The sequence below is a fragment of the Xenopus tropicalis genome, chromosome 1, assembly GCF_000004195.4.
Source record: "Xenopus tropicalis strain Nigerian chromosome 1, UCB_Xtro_10.0, whole genome shotgun sequence".
Lineage (NCBI taxonomy): Eukaryota > Metazoa > Chordata > Amphibia > Anura > Pipidae > Xenopus > Xenopus tropicalis.
Window position 1 is genome coordinate 29,729,151 of NC_030677.2, and position 20,451 is coordinate 29,749,601.

The window sequence follows — 20,451 nt, forward strand, 5'->3', positions numbered from 1 at the left end:
GCCGATGGGATAACCAATCATAATGGACCATATGGTAAAAAAAGGAGCCAATGTGAATCCCCCAATTAACTGTGGTCATTAAGGATTTACTAATGTTTCATTGCACATGATACTTTCAAAAGATAATAATAATGAAAAGAACAAGCCATATTTAGCATGCAAGCATTTTCCTTAATGAGCTTATGTTTTGGCCTTGAGAGTGCCTTGTTATGTGAAGTGTTAGCAATGACTGCTCCATAAAAACTTTTCACTGCTGGAGAGGGCGCAACAATGAAGAGTAACACAATCAGGACAATCCACAAAGCAGACACTTCTTCAGCCATTCTGAAAACGGCAACTGGGATTCCGTCACATGACAGCGCCCAGTCAATCCATGTCATCTCATTAAGTTTATTCGACATTAGCAACGTGCCTTGTTCTGAGGGACAAAGCAATTTCAAGAAGTTATTCCCCTCTTGAATAAATAGCTCCTTCTGGCGTTGGGTGGTCCATTTTGTGTTTAGTGTTTTACCCCAATTTACTTTGTGGGCTGGTTATTTTTTAGGGCAGAAAGCATCAGCTTCAGATAAAAGTTTATTTGTAAAGTTGATTCCTTCAAACTCTTGAAAAAGTGTGAGAACAAATGTTTCCCATGCACAAGCCAATTAAATTCTGTCTCCCGTTGGCCACTTAGGAGGCTGGGAAAATGTAATGTGCTATAAAGGCATTGGTTTTAGTACCTTAACCATTTCCAGTTGCAACACCTTTGGCACTCTGGTCCCGACCTCTTGATTGCATATCTCATGTAGCTTCCTAGGCAGGATGCTGGTATGGTAGACTTTTAGCCATTTCTGCAAATATATAAAGGTCCTCCATTGTAAAGAAAAGAAAAGAAGTTCTCTGCACTCACCCATTGTCAATGTATATACTGTAGATATATAGGACATTAAGTTATTCTGTGCATAAAGCTATGAGAAATGCCCTCCCCTTTAAGCAAAACAGGGATTGTTTGTCCATATATTGCAATATATTCAAGCTGGCCAACTACGTCAAAGTCTGGTCTGGCCAGTCCTACAATCACTCACCTGATTCATTAAGAATTCTACTGCTTCAATATACATTTTATACAGTGACTTACCTACCTACTACAACTTGCTGGCTTTCCGAGGGACAAGTTCCAATATGGCTGCCCTTTCATTGGCCCCACTTGGATCACCTGACTGTAGCTGGGAATGTACCAGTGTAAAACCTTTTCTAGACTGATCCAGAGAAAGGCAAACAAGATTACTTTTTATGCAGCCCAGATTTTCTTCCCCCCAGTTCTGAGAATTGTGTTTATAATTAGATTAAGGTCATTTTATTTTCCCTCTTCTTTGTACACCCATAATACATGTAAAATGTGTAACATTTTACAATGCAGCTATAACAAGTCCCAGATTAAGAGCAAAGTATTTATCATAACAAGGAGAAATGTAGTTGGTTGCCACATCTGCTACCTCCATATTAAGATGAATCTATTTTGTAATGTGTTTTTCAGTGCTCAGACCATTAAGCAGATCCAGAGAAGTAAGTGGATTGCAGCTGGGATTCTGCTTAAAGTCATTTCATGCACAAAGATCAAAAAACACTTTGGGCAATTGTATAATATTATTTTAAAATTAGTATCTGGCCAACTCCGAATTTTGGAGTTAATGATAATGATTATCAGAACAAAGAATATTTGGATCACCTCTAATTTTTCGGCCGTGCAGTTGTAACCAATTGATTTAAGTGCACTTTTGGAGAGAAAGAGAGAGCGAGCGAGCAGGACAGAATTGATTTTGTGGTCAATGAATCGACTTCCATGACGAGACAGTTTTTTTTTTCTCTTTTTAATTTATTTTTTTATGCTAACAAGCGATCATAATCTTATTGAGATGGAAATGATTGATGTTGCCTTTTACCCTAATGCACTAAGTATGCCATGCTGTCGGCTGTCTGGTCTGTTTATTTGTGGAATGGTAGTTTGGGTTTTGACATCCACATATAGGGTTTTTTTTTCATGTTTGTGTTTGAGCCAAAGATAGCTTTCACTCTCTCGTTTCATTACACACACAGCTAAATATGAATGCTGATACAGTTCACAGACTACCATATTCAATGTATAAATCAGCCTTTAGAGATTAGAATGTATTTATTTTGGATACCGGAATCTTCAGAATCATTGTTCAATGAACATTGTTCTATTATATTATAGGAATGGCTGAATGCTGCTGATAAATGATTTACTATTGAAGGATCACAACAATAAAAAAATACCAAAAATACCATTATATTAATAATGATAAAAATGCTGGTTTATTTAAATTAAAGGAAATCTATACCCCCCCCCCAACAATGTAGGTCTCTATTAATATGTATTACATAGAACAGTAAAACTCTGCTTCATCTAAATAAACCATTTTCATAAAAGTACATTTTTTTTTAGCAGTAATCCTAAATAGAAAATTGCCATTTAGAGTACTAAGGGCTGCCCCCCTGGGATTATAGGATTCACAGTGCTCAAAAACACGCCAAGGCACACATACATGTTAGGTCACATCAGCCAATTAATGGACAGAGTTAATTCAGTTTTACTTCCTGTTACAGTTAGAGCTGCATTATTTCCTGTCAGCTGATCTCTGAGGGAGCACACAACCCATCACTAAATGGCGGCTCAAGGGAAAATATATAAAGAGCAATATTTACTAAAAAAATATATTCCAGTTTAGTAAGATTCTGTAGTAAGATTGTAAAATGGTTCAGTTGAATCACCCTAGGGTGAAAACCATCAAATGAGGTAGGACTAAGTGAATATGTTGGGAATGCATAAATATATATATACAGGTATCGGATCCCTTATCCAGAAAGTTCCGAATTGCGGAAAGGCCATCTTCCATAGACTCCATTATAAGAAAATAATTCAAATTTTTAAAAATGATTTCCTTTTTCTCTGTAATAATAAAACAGTACCTGTACTTGATCCCAACTAAGATATAATTACCCCTTATTGGGGGCAGAACTGTCCTATTGGGTTTATTTAATGGTTAAATGATTCCCTTTTCTCTGTAATAATAAAACGGTACCTGTACTTGATCCCAACTGAGATATAATTACCCCTTATTGGGGGCAGAACTGTCTGTAGCCCACCCTAGGGTATGGCTTGGTGTACTGTAGTTGTGACTGTGGTGACACCCCAAAGATTCCCAGTAAATACCAACACAAACAGGAAGTAAACCCAGATTTATTACACAGGAACTGGGCTGAAAATGAGTTAGAAAAATTAAATGCAGATAAATGCAAAAAAATATGAACAGGCAGAAATAGCAATAACAGTGCAATGCAATGTAAACTGCACTAGCAGTTAAGTTCTAACAACAAAGTTTGGGAGCTCCCCTAATGTCCTATAAGCCGGCAGCGTTGGGGCCCTTAAACAACAATTTACATCCAGGATGCTTGTACTTTGTTATTATAGCTTCAAATGTATACTGTCACAATTATCTGTGATTCTAAGTAGTGTTTTCACTGTAATCCACTTGTGTTGGTCAGTAATAATAGTCCCACAGTGGCTTGTTGCAGTCTGTATCTCCTGTGACAACTGACACAGATTATTCCTCCTGTAAAGTATGTATGAGGGAACTATATTGTACAGGATATCCCAGTGTTACTGCTGCTGCACCAGTTAGATATATACTGTATGTTAGTTACCTGTATCTCAGTACTGTGGCACACTTACTACTGAGATGTGAGACAGGAAACTTGTTTGGGACATGCAGGTCTCCCTTCAGTGCTGGCAGGATTTCACTCAGCTTCCCACACTGCGCAGGGGGGATCTCTGTCACTGTTTTCCATGCAGCATCACACACATACTCTGGCCTTTAGCAGAGATCTCTGGCAGCTCTCCACCCCTCAGGTGCTCAGATCCACTTCCTCCCTTCTTCCTCTTCCTTTTTGGAGCACATCCTCTCCAGAGCATGGCCTTCTGGGATCTGTAGTCCCTTCATTCCTATTACTATACATACTGCTGCAGTCCTTATATCAACAGTGAAAATCCACATAAAGCAGGAAAATAGGCTTACTTTCAATGAAACCAGCTTGGCTACACTCTCCCGCCACTAGAAATCTTGTGTCCCCACAAGGAAACAATAAGACCACAAACCCAAAAAACCTATACATTACTTATCATGCTTGAGCAAAAATTACAATATGGTACCTTTTGCACATTCCAACAATATTCATTTCCCTCTGAATAATACTGGGTTGGGATGCCACCACTTAAGTCAAAGCATAAGGGAGTTTGGGCGTAGACAGCACGGTGTGATGCTAAAACTGTTTCATCAGTGCTATGGCCAAGAGCATCATAAGTTAGTCTTTGAGGTGGTCTTATTACCCGAGGTGCTCTGTTAGGCAAACTTGGTTCAGTACAGGCAGATTGATGTACAGTTTCATCATTGGTGTTTTCATCAGTTTTGGAAAACTCATTCCCATTCACTGGTCTCATTGGGGGATTAGCAGAGACAGTCTCTGATACCTCAGAAGGTATATCAGTAGGTTCTAGCATAGGTTCTGGTACATAGAGAGTGAACTCAGGGGCATCTGCCTTTAAGTTGCTGGTGGAGTTTGAACTCGTATTAGATATACCTTTTGGTTGCTGTTCTGTGAAGAGGTAATTCAAATCCCAATCTTCGTCATCACTATCAGTATCATAAAGTTCCCCTTCACTATCAATGCCTAGTTGAGGTGGATTTTGACATTGCAGTCTTCTTGACTTTCTGGGCTTAGGGTTCTTTAGATTTTTGTCAGGTCTGTGGTCAGGACCTCTCACAGTTTCAGCTAGAGGCATTAGATGGTTCCTATGCCAGGATTTAATAGGACCCTCTCGTCCTTCAGGGCAGATCTGGTATACAGGCAAATTAGGAAGCTGGGAGCATATAATATATGGTTGGGATCCCCATCTATCAGCCAGTTTGTGTTTGCCTGGATTCCCCAGATTCCTCAAGAGGACACGGTCCCCAGGCTGTAGGTCATGAATCTTTACCTTTTTATCATACAGTGTTTTGTTCTGCATATTCTTTTTACCAACTGCCTCCTGGGCTCTTTTATATGCTCTCTGTAAATCTCTCTTCAGTCGATCCACATAACTACTGTGTGATTTAACTGGTGTGTCATCAGCAGTCACTCCAAAGACCGTGTCAATGGGCAACCTGGCTTCCCTCCCAAACATTAGAAAATATGGAGAGTATCCAGTAGCACCATTCTTAGTACTATTATAGGCATGCACAACTGTGGCAATATGACGACTCCAATGTGTTTTCTTCTCTTTTGGCAGAGTCCCCAGCATGTCTAACAGAGTCCTGTTGAACCTTTCAGGCTGAGGATCACCCTGTGGGTGGTAAGGGGTAGTTCGGGATTTCAGGACTCCAAGCATTGACATCAGCTCATGTACTAACTTGCTTTCAAAATCCCTCCCCTGATCAGAGTGGATTCTTTTTGGCAGGCCATAATGAATAAAAAACCGTTCCACAAGGACTTTAGCAACTGTAATTGCTCTTTGATCTTTTGTGGGAAATGCTTGAGCATACCTGGTATAATGGTCTGTAACCACCAACACATTGCTCGTGCCACCCTCATCTGGCTCAATGGATAGGAAGTCGATACAAACTAGATCCAGAGGGCTGTGGCTTTCCATGTGGCTAAGAGGGGCGGCCCTTGATGGCAATGTCTTTCTCTGTATGCATCTTAGACAGGAGCGGCAGTAGTCTTCTACATCTTGCTTCATACATGGCCAATAGAAACGATCCCTCACAAGGCCTAGGGTTTTATCATATCCCAGATGACCATGTTCATCATGCAGGGCCATAAGGACTGAGTCTCTGTGTTTTTGTGGCAGCATTAATTGCCATTTCTCTGAGTCTGTAGCACTTGGTGCTCGTCTGTATACTAAACCATCACGTAGTCGCAGCCGATCCCACTCTTTTACAAGCAAACTTGCTAGGGGATGGGAGTCAGTTTTGAGTATCTGAACTTGTTTCTTTCTCAAAGCCTCCATGGCCATCTGGCACAGAGGGTCCTCACTCTGATCTCTCTTTATGTCTCCTTTGTTAAGGGCTGGCATGGTTGATGTTCCAACAGAAGTGACATTGCAGTACAGCTTTGGAATTCCTCTGACAGTCATGCCAATCTTCTCTGCAAAGTTTCCACTTTGGCACCGGCCAGTTATCCCTTGGCACATAGTTCTTACCCCAGGTGCAGGAATTTCGATCCATTCATCATCTGGATGCAAATCTCCGTGAGGTCTTCTGGACAGTCCATCAGCATCCCGATTATCCCGACCAGGTCGATAGCGCAGACTAAACTTGTAGTGTGCCAGTGCAGCCAACCATCTGTGGCCAGTGGCATCCAACTTTGCTGTTGTCAAAATATAAGTTAGCGGATTGTTATCTGTCTGCACTTCAAACTCTGCTCCATACAAGTACTCATGCAACTTATCTACCACTGCCCATTTTAGTGCAAGGAATTCAAGTTTATGAGCTGGGTAGTTCCTCTCAGATGGTGACAGACTTCGGCTGATGAAAGCTACTGGTCGTAACTCCTTATTATATTCTTGGTACAAGATGCCCCCCAAGCCTTCCCTGCTAGCATCTATGTGAAGTGTGTAGGGCTTAGTTGCGTCAGCATAGGCCAGCACAGGTGCATGAGTGAGGCAGTACTTTAGCTGGTCGAAGGCTTTATCACATTCTTCTGTCCAAAAGTCTTCTATAGACTCTCTGGTCCACCCTTGACCTCTGAGCCTCTTGGCCAGGATGTCTCTGTCTGACCCTTCTACTTCAGTGTTACTTTGAAGGAGCTGATTCAATGGCTGGGCCACCTTGGAGAACCCCTTTACAAATCTCCTATAATACCCACAAAATCCCAGGAAAGACCGGAGTTCAGTGATTGTCCTGGGCTTGGGCCAGGAGGATACAGCTTCAATTTTGCTGGGATCAGTGGCTATCCCTTCTGCAGATACCACATGGCCCACATAGTTCACTGACGGCTGACAGAATTGGCACTTTTCTGGGGACAACTTTAGGCCTTCTTTCTCCAATCGATCAAATACTTTCAGTAATCTCTGTTCATGCTCCTCTAGTGTCCTTCCAAAGACTATCAGATCATCTAGGTACACCAGTACTTCCAGCAGATGCATGTCACCTACAGTGCGCTCCATAAGTCGTTGAAATGTGGCTGGAGCTCCACAGAGACCTTGGGGCATCCTATTAAATTCAAAGAAACCCAGAGGGCATATAAAAGCAGTCTTCTCCTTGTCTTCTGGGTGCATAGGTAGCTGATAGTAACCACTTCTTAGATCCAACACGCTAAACCATTTGCTTCCAACCAAGCAGTTAAGGGCATCCTCAATCCTCGGGGTGGTGTACTGGTCTGGAATAGTGCGCTGATTTAAAGTTCGGTAATCCACGCACATTCTTATTGAACCATTCTTCTTCCGCACTACTACTATTGGGGATGCATAAGGGCTTCGGGACTCTTTGATGATCCCAGCAGCTTTGAGTTCTTCCAGATGCTTGCGAAGATCCTCCAGGTCACCTGGGGCAATGCGGCGAGATCTCTCCCGAAAGGGTTTATCTTCTCTAAGACGAATTTTGTGCTTTGTGCTGGTGGAGCATCCCATATCAAGGTCATTTCTGGAGAAAAGAGCACTATGCTCATTCAAATGTTTCCGTAAACGACTTTTCCATTCAGGTGGAATAACAGAGTTACTTAAATCAAACAGTTCAGCTGACACTGTGGCTTCTGCTTTATCCCTCCCCAGTGCGGCTACAGGCACAAGACTGGCTGAATAGACTCTTCCTAAAAGTGAGTGTGAGTGGAGAAACACAGGCTCATTGGTAGTATTCTTGAGCCCAACTGTCACAGTGCCACAATTCTTCTTCAGGCAGTCAGCTGGCAAGGCTTCAGGGATCAACTCTACTCCAAAAGGTAGGTCCAGTCCCGGTCCACCTTCAATTACCAAATGATGTCCAGGGTTTTCCCAACATATTTTTACCCTGGCTCTCATGCAGGTGATTTTCCCTGGTTGTATTACACGATCCTTCCTCTGTAGGTACCACACATTTCCTATTCCTTCGGAAGGTTCTTCCTTCTGTCGCACCAGAGAAGATAGCACTGGCTGCAGTAACGGGTGAATTGAGGCTCCCTTTTTCACTTTCAGTTCCAATTGAGGAGCTAACATTCGTTTTATCAGATCAGTATTTGTGCCCACCACCACAGCATTCTGCAGAGCTCCAGGAGGTCTGGGGCATACCACCGCCAATGTCTCAACTGCTTCATTAGTTCCTGCCACAGTAGGAGAGAACTCTAGCTTGACACTGACATATCCATCATAGGGAAACTTTGTTTCACTCAGTCCCCATATCTCTAGTTTTTCTAACTTCTCCAAAGGTATGTGCGAGAGGTATTTCTTGTAGAAATCTCGATACAGTAAAGTCACCTGGGCTCCTGTATCCAGGAGTGCTTCTGAGTAAACCCCTTCAATTTGAACTGGCACAATGGGTGATGGCCCAATTAAACCATTTGGGAGTGCTGGTTTCTGCATCAGCTCACTTTGGTCTGATTTGCCATGATGACAGCCGACAGCAGGGAGTTTCCTTTGCTTCTGTAAGTATCCTTCTGCACCATCAGTATGGCATTTAGGGGAACTGTTATGATCCCTGTGTCTTCTTGAAGTCTGCTTACGGGCATTTTTAGGTTGTGGATGAGGGTCGCTTTTGTTAGACTGAGCTGCCTCCTCACACCTTTTAGCACTATTAAGGGTTTTCTTGGAGCATTCATTAAATGAGCGCCCAGCTTGCTCCTTCACTGAGGCTCTCTGAAGTTTCCCTGCATCTTTTTCCTCTCTGCATTCAGTAATTTAGATAATTGGTTGATTACTTTATCGGGGTTTGGTTTGTTTCGACATCGTGCTCTATAATGACCAGCCTCTCCACACTTGTAACATATCACTATGTTTCCGAAAGTGTTATCAGGGGTAGGACCAGGCCTGTCTGACCTTGCAGATGTGGTATTGAGCATAGTGCTAGCTGCCCCCGAGGTTGACAAATGACTTTTGGTTAACTGAGTCATTAGTTCGGTTAACATCTGTAGTTGTCCCCTCATCTGGGTCATCTCTTGACTTGATTCCATAGGGCATACAGTTTTGACTGTGGCTTTTGGCCCAGAGCTGGCACCCACCATCGACCCTTTGACCTCTAGCCTGGCTTCCTCCTCTCGGACTTCTTTTATTAGCTGATTGTACGTGAGTGTTTCCTCCCCTTGTTTCATCCTCAACTTCAGCATTATGGGATCAAGGGGTTGAGCTCCCTGTAGGATCTGTTTCACTCTCACTTTGTCCACCAACTTTGGATCCAAGCCCTTCTTTAACAATATCTGATGAAGGATTTTGTCTAGACGTTGTATATAGTCTGACAATTTCTCTCCATGCCCCTGATAAGTATGCTCAAACTGGTAAAGTAGATCAGCAGCATTTTCAGTTCTGCCAAACACATCTTGCAAAGCTTGCAGATAATCATAGGCAGTGCAGTCCTGTTTACTTAACTTCAGATTCCGCACAGTGTCTGCAGCTGCTCCTCTCAGACTTTCAGCTATTCTTTGTTTCTTATGGGCCTCAGGAATATCCCATTCATCCAATACTTGCATAGACTGTTCCATCCAAGACTCATAATCATCCTCACCTGTAGGAACAGGCTGGGATCCAGAGAAGAACCGCAGTTTACGATAACCAATCCCATTATAGGGGCTGCTGCCCTTTGTACATTTCTCAACAAAGTCACTAAGGGCAGTAATGAAGTCAGGTCCTATTGTTGTGGACACAGCCAAAGGTGGCTCATTTGCAGTAGATGTAGGAGATCCCCCTTCTGGTGACCCTTCAGTGGGGAAAACTAACCGAGCTTTGTGGCCCTCTTTACCAAACTCTACTGTAGGTGGTGCATTTAGGTTTATTACTCGGCAGTCCCACTCCAGCAACACACTTGTGGTAGCAGTAGCATCATCTTTCTTCATGCCTCTTATGAAACAACGACCCTGGGGAATGACTTCATCCATTAATTGATATATTTGCCTAGTAGTAAAATCTTCTTTAGGAAGTAGCAGTGCTAGACAATGGTCTGTGTTGATGTTTAGGGTTTGGCACCACTCTGCAACAGTTTCAGGGTCCATATTGGATCTCTTCTCTGGCTGTTACTCTTAAAGGGAATGTGGGCGTAGCTTCAAGAATCCCGGACGAGCCCCCAAATGTAGCCCACCCTAGGGTATGGCTTGGTGTACTGTAGTTGTGACTGTGGTGACACCCCAAAGATTCCCAGTAAATACCAACACAAACAGGAAGTAAACCCAGATTTATTACACAGGAACTGGGCTGAAAATGAGTTAGAAAAATTAAATGCAGATAAATGCAAAAAAATATGAACAGGCAGAAATAGCAATAACAGTGCAATGCAATGTAAACTGCACTAGCAGTTAAGTTCTAACAACAAAGTTTGGGAGCTCCCCTAATGTCCTATAAGCCGGCAGCGTTGGGGCCCTTAAACAACAATTTACATCCAGGATGCTTGTACTTTGTTATTATAGCTTCAAATGTATACTGTCACAATTATCTGTGATTCTAAGTAGTGTTTTCACTGTAATCCACTTGTGTTGGTCAGTAATAATAGTCCCACAGTGGCTTGTTGCAGTCTGTATCTCCTGTGACAACTGACACAGATTATTCCTCCTGTAAAGTATGTATGAGGGAACTATATTGTACAGGATATCCCAGTGTTACTGCTGCTGCACCAGTTAGATATATACTGTATGTTAGTTACCTGTATCTCAGTACTGTGGCACACTTACTACTGAGATGTGAGACAGGAAACTTGTTTGGGACATGCAGGTCTCCCTTCAGTGCTGGCAGGATTTCACTCAGCTTCCCACACTGCGCAGGGGGGATCTCTGTCACTGTTTTCCATGCAGCATCACACACATACTCTGGCCTTTAGCAGAGATCTCTGGCAGCTCTCCACCCCTCAGGTGCTCAGATCCACTTCCTCCCTTCTTCCTCTTCCTTTTTGGAGCACATCCTCTCCAGAGCATGGCCTTCTGGGATCTGTAGTCCCTTCATTCCTATTACTATACATACTGCTGCAGTCCTTATATCAACAGTGAAAATCCACATAAAGCAGGAAAATAGGCTTACTTTCAATGAAACCAGCTTGGCTACATGTCCTATTGGGTTTATTTAATGGTTAAATGATTCCCTTTTCTCTGTAATAATAAAACAGTACCTGTACTTGATCCCAACTGAGATATAATTACCCCTTATTGGGGGCAGAACAGCCCTATTGGGTTTATTTAATGGTTAAATGATTCCCTTTTCTCTGTAATAATAAAACAGTACCTGTACCTGATCCCAACTAAGATATAATTACCCCTTATTGGGGGCAAAACAATCCTATTGGGTTTATTCTATATTTGAATGATTTTTAGCAGACTTAAGTTATGGAGATCCAAATTACGGAAAACCCCAGGTCCATGTATATGGACAGTCAGTATTAGCTGGGGTCATTGGTCAGAGAAGTCAGGAGACCTAGGGACATGTTACGCATTGAAGCATGTAGCAACAGAAAGATATTCCAGGCTGTACAGTCCAGTACTACATCATAAGAAATTGTCAGAGAAAAGGGAAAGAATTGGAATGGGCAGAAATAAATAATCCAGCCTCTTCCATCTGTAAATCATGGCTGTCTAGATTTTTGCTTTCAGAACCCTTTTACCTAAGGTAATTAGGGCGCCGACAGTTTAAGCTCAACAACAGCTGGAGGATCTCAGGCCAGCCACCCCTTTTATACATTCACAGCAATAACCGGTTATACAGAGTGATACTTTCTATCCAAGTGGCCCTCTTTAAAGGACAAGGAAAGGCTAAGTCACTTGGGGGTGCCAAAATGTTAGGCACCCCCAAGTGACTTAAATCGCTTACCTTGTACCCCAGCCGAATTGCTCTACCTAAACCTCTGTCCCATGTTATATTTCCAAATACATTCATCTATTTTTTGCTGTTTGCATCAATGTAGCTACAGTTTTTATATTCTTTACACTTTTTATTATGTTTTTTTTCCCCATATGATTTGATAAAAACACTTTTTCATTTTTTATCACCGTTTTACTGTTTCCATAATTTCATTAAAAATATCCTTTAAAATATCTGCACTTTTTACTGCCTGACCTTCATTTAATTTCTCCGAGACCCCAGCGCCATTAAAATCTGCAGACTGCAGTTCATATTCCGCCCTGCTTCCCCCACCCAAGTTTTATCTCCTAAATTGCATTTTCTTTTTAAGAAGTGCCCTTCTTTCTCTCCTGAAATAAGAGTGCATCACCCCTTCCAGCTTTCCCATCACAATTTCAGCATTTTATTTTTTCCTCTTAAAACGCATCTGAGCCCATTAGTCATTACCCATTAGTCAGTGCTTTTGAGAAGAGTGGATGGCATGGGAGATTTATGATGTCACTGGCAGACTTTTAGGAAGGTTAAACCATAGGGGAAAATAAAATTACTGGTAATTAAATTTGCAAGCAGGTTGCCATCCTCTAAAGATTTATTGCCTGAGGGGGGGCTGCTTATGGGAATATACTCTGAGAACACACACACAGCAGAGCACGGACCCATGTACAAAGACACATGAGTAAGGACATGCGCAGAGACACCCACAATACAAAGAGAAAGCTTTCTCTCCATTGAGTTCTTTCTATAGTCATAAGGCAGAAGCAGCCATCACTTGCTATGGCTTTAAAGACACAACAATAATAATAACAACACAAAGAATTAAGTTTAACAAGGGACCTTCAGCATTGTGACATAGTATCTAATGCTAATTCTTCTGAAGTTTAGTTGTGGCAGAACTACAAACCCCAGAATCAGCTCATCTATTTTATATCTTGGTTGGCTGTTCCTTACAAATACATTCAAGGTTGTCCATGTTGTGTCCTTTCTCCTACTATTATTATTATTGTTAACATTTATTTATAAAGCGCCAACCTATTCCGCAGCACTGTACAATAAGTGAGTTTCATACATTGGGCATACAGAGTAACATATAAAGCAATCAATAACCGATACAAGAGGTGAAGAGAGCCCTGCCCAAGAGAGCTTACAATCTCCTATTGCAGAATTCCAAAAATACTCAGCTAACCACTGAAAATTTGGGGCATGTTATAGGCTAAAACTGCTTCCCTCCTACTTCATGTCAGTTCTGCAGAGAAATCCCGAAGGCAGATTTATCACCATTCAAATGTTATTGGTGTTAGAGTTTTTTTTAAAGCATGAACGAACAAATTTCCATGAAAACTATGAATTTCTATTCATTTATTAATATTAAAAGTGTGAATGAAAATGAAGAACAGAAAAAACATGAACACCACAATTTTTTTGTGGGCTTTACGTCTTCCTACGAATCTTTGTGGACTGGTGGACAAAAGAAAAAAGAAAAACCCTGAAAAGCGCTAAAAGCACGGATTAAATAAAGATTGTTACAATTTGCCTACAGCAGCTCCCATTGACTTCTACATGACCTTGTCAGCTTTTATATGGCGTATATTTCCACTTGCGGTTCAAGTTGAAACATAATAAATGCTTAAAAAGTCGAGTTTCTTTTTACAAGAAAAAAATCTCAAATCGTGATAGAAAAAAAATTTGAACATAAGTAGATGGGGTTAGTCAAGAACATTCTCTTTGCCGGGTTTTTTTTGTTTTTTATCTTCTGTAGCTTTGAGAAGAAGAGATTGCCCAACATATGGCATCTTGTCTATCGTACAATATTCAGTGATGGATTCCTTTGCTTCACTTAGTTTCCATATGTTGGATTGATAATAATTACACATAATAGAGTCGGTGTTTGCCAGTACTGAAGCGATGATATTATGGATAATTGTCAAGTTAATGAACATTTTTATTCCACTGAACTCTTCTTCAAGTATGTAAATGCCAACAAGCAGAAGGGCAGTTTGGGAATTCAACACTCTTGTTATTTGTGCATTTAATTCCTTTGTCGCTCGATGTACAAAGTGGGTTATGGGCTGTACAGGATGTTAAGGAAGCGAGTGCTTATAATAACACCTATTATACATACTGCAGATCTGTAATTACTAACAGCTTTTTTTCTATTATTAATTAAAAACTTGGCTGTCTGGGCTAATTCTTTATATATTTTAAAGCTGTAATAATGGTTTTACTGTGATGGCTTGAATAAGGCAAATTGCAGTGCAGCAAACAATGGAGGCATTACATCATTTGCTTTCTAAAAGTCCTTTTTCATCCTGAAGATTTAAAATGCAATTCAAGGGTGAATTATTTTCCAGTGAAATCAGAACATATTGGGGATCATTAATCACATCAGTGTTGCACCAAAATGCACTGACGCACCATTTACCCTTTTTTCCATACTAATGGCAGTAAATTTCCATCTTAGCTCACGGAAGGGGAACCACAATGAATATTTACAGGCAGATCGGGTCAGTAGCATCAATGAGCAAGCTTTTTTTTTTTTTTTTTTTTGCCTGGTACAGTTTTGCAGTTTCCCCATTGGCAAATAATGTCACAAACCTGTGCAAGAAAGTCTTTTGATTCACCATTTTTTGGTGCTTATTGACTGAAATTTTGCCATTTAATTAATTTTTCCAACGAGGCAAAAAAAAGAGCCACTATTGCTCATCAATAGTCAGTAGTTCTAGATAGTGTGGGTGCACAGTCAACAGAGGATTAAAGGAGGCCATGCTTGGGGAGATTGAAGCTGCTGATTTGGACCCAACCTATTTTACCCATTAGCCACATTAAAATGTAAAAACATTTGGGGAGCAACACAAGCATTAGAAAAGTTAATGGAGGTCCCAAATAAGGGTTGTAAATGGCTATTTGGTAGCCCTACATGGACTGGCAGCCTACAGGAGGTTCTGTTTGGCAGTACAGCTGTGTTTTAAAAACCAAAACTTGCCTCCATGCAAGGAATTAAAAAATAAGCACCTGCTTTATGGCCACTGGGAGCAACATCCAAGAGGTTGGGGAGCCAATGGTTGGAGTTCACTACTTTAGGCCAATTCAGCTTATCTACCCATCTATGGGGTCCTCTGACAGGCCTACCTGACTGATATCTGGCCGAGAATTGGATCAAGGACCACATCAGCCTGTTGGCGGCCCTATTCTGGTCTCCAGAGGAATCTTATAATGTATGGCCACCTTAAGAAAGCTGGGGATGGCTTTGACATAGTTGGCCAGCTTGAATATATTGCAATATATGTACAAACCATCACTGTTTTGCAGGTAGGGTATTTCTTGGTAGTGTAATGCACAAAATGTCTTTATGTCCTATATATATTGATAATGGGTGAGTGCATGTTGTTATCTTAAGAAATTTCAATCTCCTGCACCTAAATGATATAATTTCCAACATGCAGTTTCCACTAGTTGGGGCTATAGCTGACAAAATAAATGTGAAATAAAGATATTTTGCCCAACAAATGATGACATCAGTTTGATGCGTTGCTTTTGTGAGGCTACATAACATACACTGCATTGTAAGAATAGAAGTGAAGTGGCCTCAAGGCCATAAGCGAGTTACCCACACAGTTAAAATTGTGAGCGTGCCAGAGGCTGAGCGAGGAATTCTCTCATCCAGCTGGTTCTCACTTACTGATACTTTCTGGTGTTTATTGTCCTCTTCAGGTCTATTTGTCAGTTTAGATTAATGACAGGCATAAGTGTTAAAACACATGAGCAGAAAAGTGTTATATTCACGGTCTTAACAGCCCGGGGTACATCTGGATGTCAGCTACTCTTAGTTTGTAACAATTAGCATATGGTCATATGTTCTGGATATGGGAATTTGTTTTAAAAAAAACAGCGTCATTGTGCTTAGCCCTGTGTTAGTGATTAAAGTGAGCATCGTTTTTTTTTTTTTATTTATCCTATTGCCTGTGCTATTTATACATGTTTGTTTATTTTAAATGTTTGGCTGCCATAATTGCTTGCTTAGCACTGCAGGGTTTCAAACAGTAGACAAATAAGCCAAGACTTTTTTTAGACTCAGAAGTAAAGGGCAACAACTTTTACAATTTTACAGTAGAATAAAAAATGCCTTTGCTTTTCTACCACCTGCTGCAGTGAGTCACTTAACCCATGTAGTGGAGTCCTACACGGGTCCAGTTGGGAATACGTGTGCCCAACCCGGACCTGCTAACCCGCAACCCGACCTGGACCCACTGACTCGCTATCAAGCAGGGATGCACCAAATCCATTTTTTGGGGGATTTTGCCGAACCCTGAATCCTTTATGAAATTCAGGTGATTTTAAGAATTCGGATTTGGTTCACCGAGGAGCGTGGATTTGATTCCGAATCCTGTCGAAAAAGGCAGAGTCTTAGCCGAATCCCGAACTGAATCCTGAATTTGGTACATCCCTATTGTCAAGTGCCCTGTCCCTGTTACCCAAACCGTTAACCCGACATGGGGACCCATGCAAACCTGAACTTACGTCACCAGTGGTCGAAAGTAACATTGACTTTTGAAGTTTGGGAGGTGGGGAGAATGTGAGCCTGCAATAGGCAGGGTATCCGGGTCTCTCTGCCCGAAACCTGATCACTTTGCAGGCAGAAACGGGCCGGCGACCCGGCTGGCCACCTCACCCCCAACACTGTAAAGGGGTGAGCGTGGCGCGCAGTCACCGTGCAGGGAAGGAGCACCGTAAAATCAGCGGTGGGGGTGAGACAGACTAGGGGTTGGCAACAGAGGTACCTACCTGCAGCCCCCTCACTGTTGTGCCCTAGGCAGGTGCCTCTTCTGCATACCCCTAGTCCCGGCCCTGTTTGCAGGTATTCTGCAGGTACCCCATCTGATGCAGTATCAACTATGCAGTTGGATGCTTTGATAAAAAAAAAACCCATGGGTACAGGAGCAAGTGCACCAATTTTTCAGTTTCCCGTATGCATTTTATGAAACCATAGTTAACCAAGGCCACAAGGGATGACCGTTGATGATTGTAACTTATGAAAATACTACTGGAAGTTGTAGTTCCGCACAAAACGGGATGTTGTCGCTTAGACATCCCTCATTTACACTGCATTATGGCTGTAACTGACGGCTGTAAATTAAACAGTACTGTACTGAGTATATTCTGCTTTCAGGTCCTCCTCAATTTATTTTCCCCTTTATTTTAAGGGCACATATAAATCACGCTGGCTCGACAATTCCTGGAGGTCATTATTTCTTACAGTTATGGGATTGATTGTCAACCCGGCGCAGCCATGATTAATTTGCAAAATGACTAAAAGTGATTGTGCCAAATAAGAACCAGCATTCCATTTTTAAATGTGCCCTTAGTACATAATGATAAGTAGTCACGTCCTGCATTGTCATAAAGTGTGAACATGCATTCGTATGCTTCTAAAGGGAACAGTACCAGCCTATAGAAACAATGCCTGTGTCTGCTAAATGCTGAGGAGCAGTAAAGCCATGGCTTGTTACTTACTGTTATTGCTATTTTATGTGGCATAAATCCACACTATGCAATTATATACAGTATACTCCTATACTTTGTTTTTAACTCAATGAATAGGGCTTGTGTTGAACATATGCATTTGCATTTGCATTAAGCTATATCTCTGATATCAGTGGCTTTTGCTATTTCTTGAATTCAACTTGAAAATGAAACTACGTTTAATTCTAAATTGCTGTTACAAAATAAGCCACTTTGTGGTTCTACCAGGTCCCTGTTTTAGTAAGGCAAGTTTCCAGTCCATGGAGAAGACCTACAAGCTGCTCCTTATCTCAGAGCCTGAGGCTTAAGGAGGCTGCAGCTTAAGGAGGGTGTGGGTCTGTTTATACAGAGTTTAAATCCACACTGTACATTTATATATATGCTTTTAAACATGTTTTTTTGAATTGGACTTTTGTTGAATATACTTTTGCCTATAGTTTTAATTTTTTTTTTAAACCCAGACTGTTGTACCCAGGGCCCACTCTAGGGTACAGCAGTCTCCACTGCCCCTGTTCCTCTTTGCCCAAAGTTGTTGGCTGGCTTGTAGGCAGGGCCCAACATAATAGGGACCCACCAAGATTTTTTACGGTATCCCAGTGGGTCAGTCTAACTGATTAAACCAGAAAGTCATTGTTTGCGTAAGGCAAGTTTCTAGTTCATGGAAAAGACACCAAATGGACAGTTTGTATTAGAATTCTGTATTATTTTATATTATGTTGCACTAACTGATTATGTATGTGTTCAGCCTTTACCTTTATATTCAGTAGGATTGTTATCTGTTATAAAAAGATTGCTGGCTAAGTTCTCCTCTTTTTATCCACAGTGACCTCAGCGAGAACCAGATCCAAGCCATCCCGAGAAAGGCATTTCGTGGTGCAGTAGATATTAAAAATCTGTAAGTATTTTCCTGTAGGGCTGTGTAGTTTGGAGTTTATGATGTTGGGTAATGCAGTGCATACCATAATATAACAAAACCCTGTTATGTTTTATGTGACTAAACAATATCTTGACCTGTTCCATAAATGGAAGCCAGAAGGGGTTTCGCACAAGAAAGCTATAAAATGATTTTGTTGCATGTGCTGAACATAATGACCTATTTCTGCTCTTGCTATTGGGTACATGATTGGGGCTTGAAAAAGATGCAGTAAAGGATTTCACTTCTTATGGGAAAATAAAATCTCTTCTTTTTTTGTATTGTTCATTTAATTCCATTCTGTACAAGGTTTTGGTTCTACATTTTCACACGCAGACACATTGACATTAAGGTAGAAGACAAGAATGGTTACGTTTTGGTCCTGATATGGAATGTAAGAAGAATGTATGACAGTCCAGTTTGGAACTTTATTATAAATTATGGGAACATTCCATTTGCTTTAACAAGGACCCAAGAATGTACCTTATATAGACAAACACTTGAAATGATGTGGATATGTCAGTATTTCTCCCTTAGTGTTCCTGCTGCTGTATCCTTCTGTAGATAAGGGCTTTAGCCTTATAGCTCACTGTTACTGAAGCTGAGCATTCTTCATCTTCTGAGCTTCTTTATATTAAAAGATAATCTTAAAGGGGTGGTTCCCCTTTAAACTAACATTTACTATGTTATAGAATGGCCAATTTAGAGCAAATTTTCAACTGGTATTCATTATTTATTTTTTATCATTTTTGAATTATTTCCCTTCTTCTTCTGATGCTTTCCAGCTTTTAGACAGGGGTCACTTACCCTGGCAGCTTAAAATCTATTGCTCTGTGAGGCTACAATTTTATTGCTATTGTTACTTTTTATTCTATTCTATGTTCTCTCCTATCCATATATCAGTCTCTCCTTCGAATTACTCCCTGGTTGCTTAGATAATTTGGACCCCAGCAACCCAATAGCTGCTGAAACTCCAAACTGGAGAGCTGCTGCGCAGAAAGAGAAACAATTGAAAAAACTATAGATAATAAAAAATGAAGACCAATTGCAAATTGCCATCATACTAAAAGTTAACTCAAAGGTGAACAACCCCTTTAAATATACAAATATACAAATTCTTATCACTACCATGGTAAACCATTCACCTTGATACACGTTTTTGACCTAGGTGGCTTAGTTTTTTTGTGGTACATGTGGCTTGTTTTACCTGCCCAGACCTTCTGCCTTGCTTGGACTACAAGTTTGGGTCTACCTCTTCTTCATAACTATGGTGTAGCTGATGTAGATAGGGCCTGTGCTGGTATGTCTGCAGAAACCATAGTCCCCTAAAGGGCATTGGTGAATAGCAGAACCAGTGGAGCTATCTCTGCTTTCCCAATGTTAAGAGAAGCAACTTGTAAAGCATATATGTGCCCCTCTCTATCCAATGACAATATTTTTGTAGGCATTAAACCCTTCCATTGAACATTTTATGTTCACATACACAAACATTACAATAACATTACTAATATATATTGAAACATACGTAATCCCTATGCAAACCATATGCTTCCGACATAAAGACCATAACTGCTATAAATGAAATATGCTGGGGAAACTAATAGAATATTTATGAGTTAGAGACACAGTTGCTTTTAGCCGGTTGGTTTTGAGCAGGAACCTGACACAATAAAATGGAAGATTTGATGATACTGTACACGGAATCATGGGTACATAAGGTGATATGTGTATCCTTAAGATTGTTCATCCGTCTTCATTCTAATGCTTAAAGTAATACCTAAGAAGTGTATCATAAAACATTAGAGGCTTTGCTTTTAATGTTTTTTTTTTATACTAAGGGATAATGGATAGCAGTGACAAAGTGAATCCATTTATAATCTTTATCCAATGCCTGACTGCAGTATGACATGCTCTTCAGTCATCTTTACTTATGGGCTTGCTGTCTGATTCCCAGTGATTTAGTAAAGAGCTTCTGATAGTGACA

General features: G+C 40.9%; 1 protein-coding gene across 5 annotated transcripts in view; it reads left to right on the forward strand.

Moving 5' to 3' along the window:
- Nucleotides 1-20,451, forward strand: part of slit2 (slit guidance ligand 2) — a 204,234-nt gene that overhangs the window by 110,007 nt on the left and 73,776 nt on the right. For all 5 annotated transcript variants that reach the window (XM_031895351.1, XM_031895349.1, XM_012955706.3 and 2 more), the window contains exon 5: nt 18,378-18,449. In XM_031895351.1, coding sequence (XP_031751211.1) covers nt 18,378-18,449 — 72 coding nt within the window. The remainder of the gene's footprint in view (nt 1-18,377; nt 18,450-20,451) is intronic.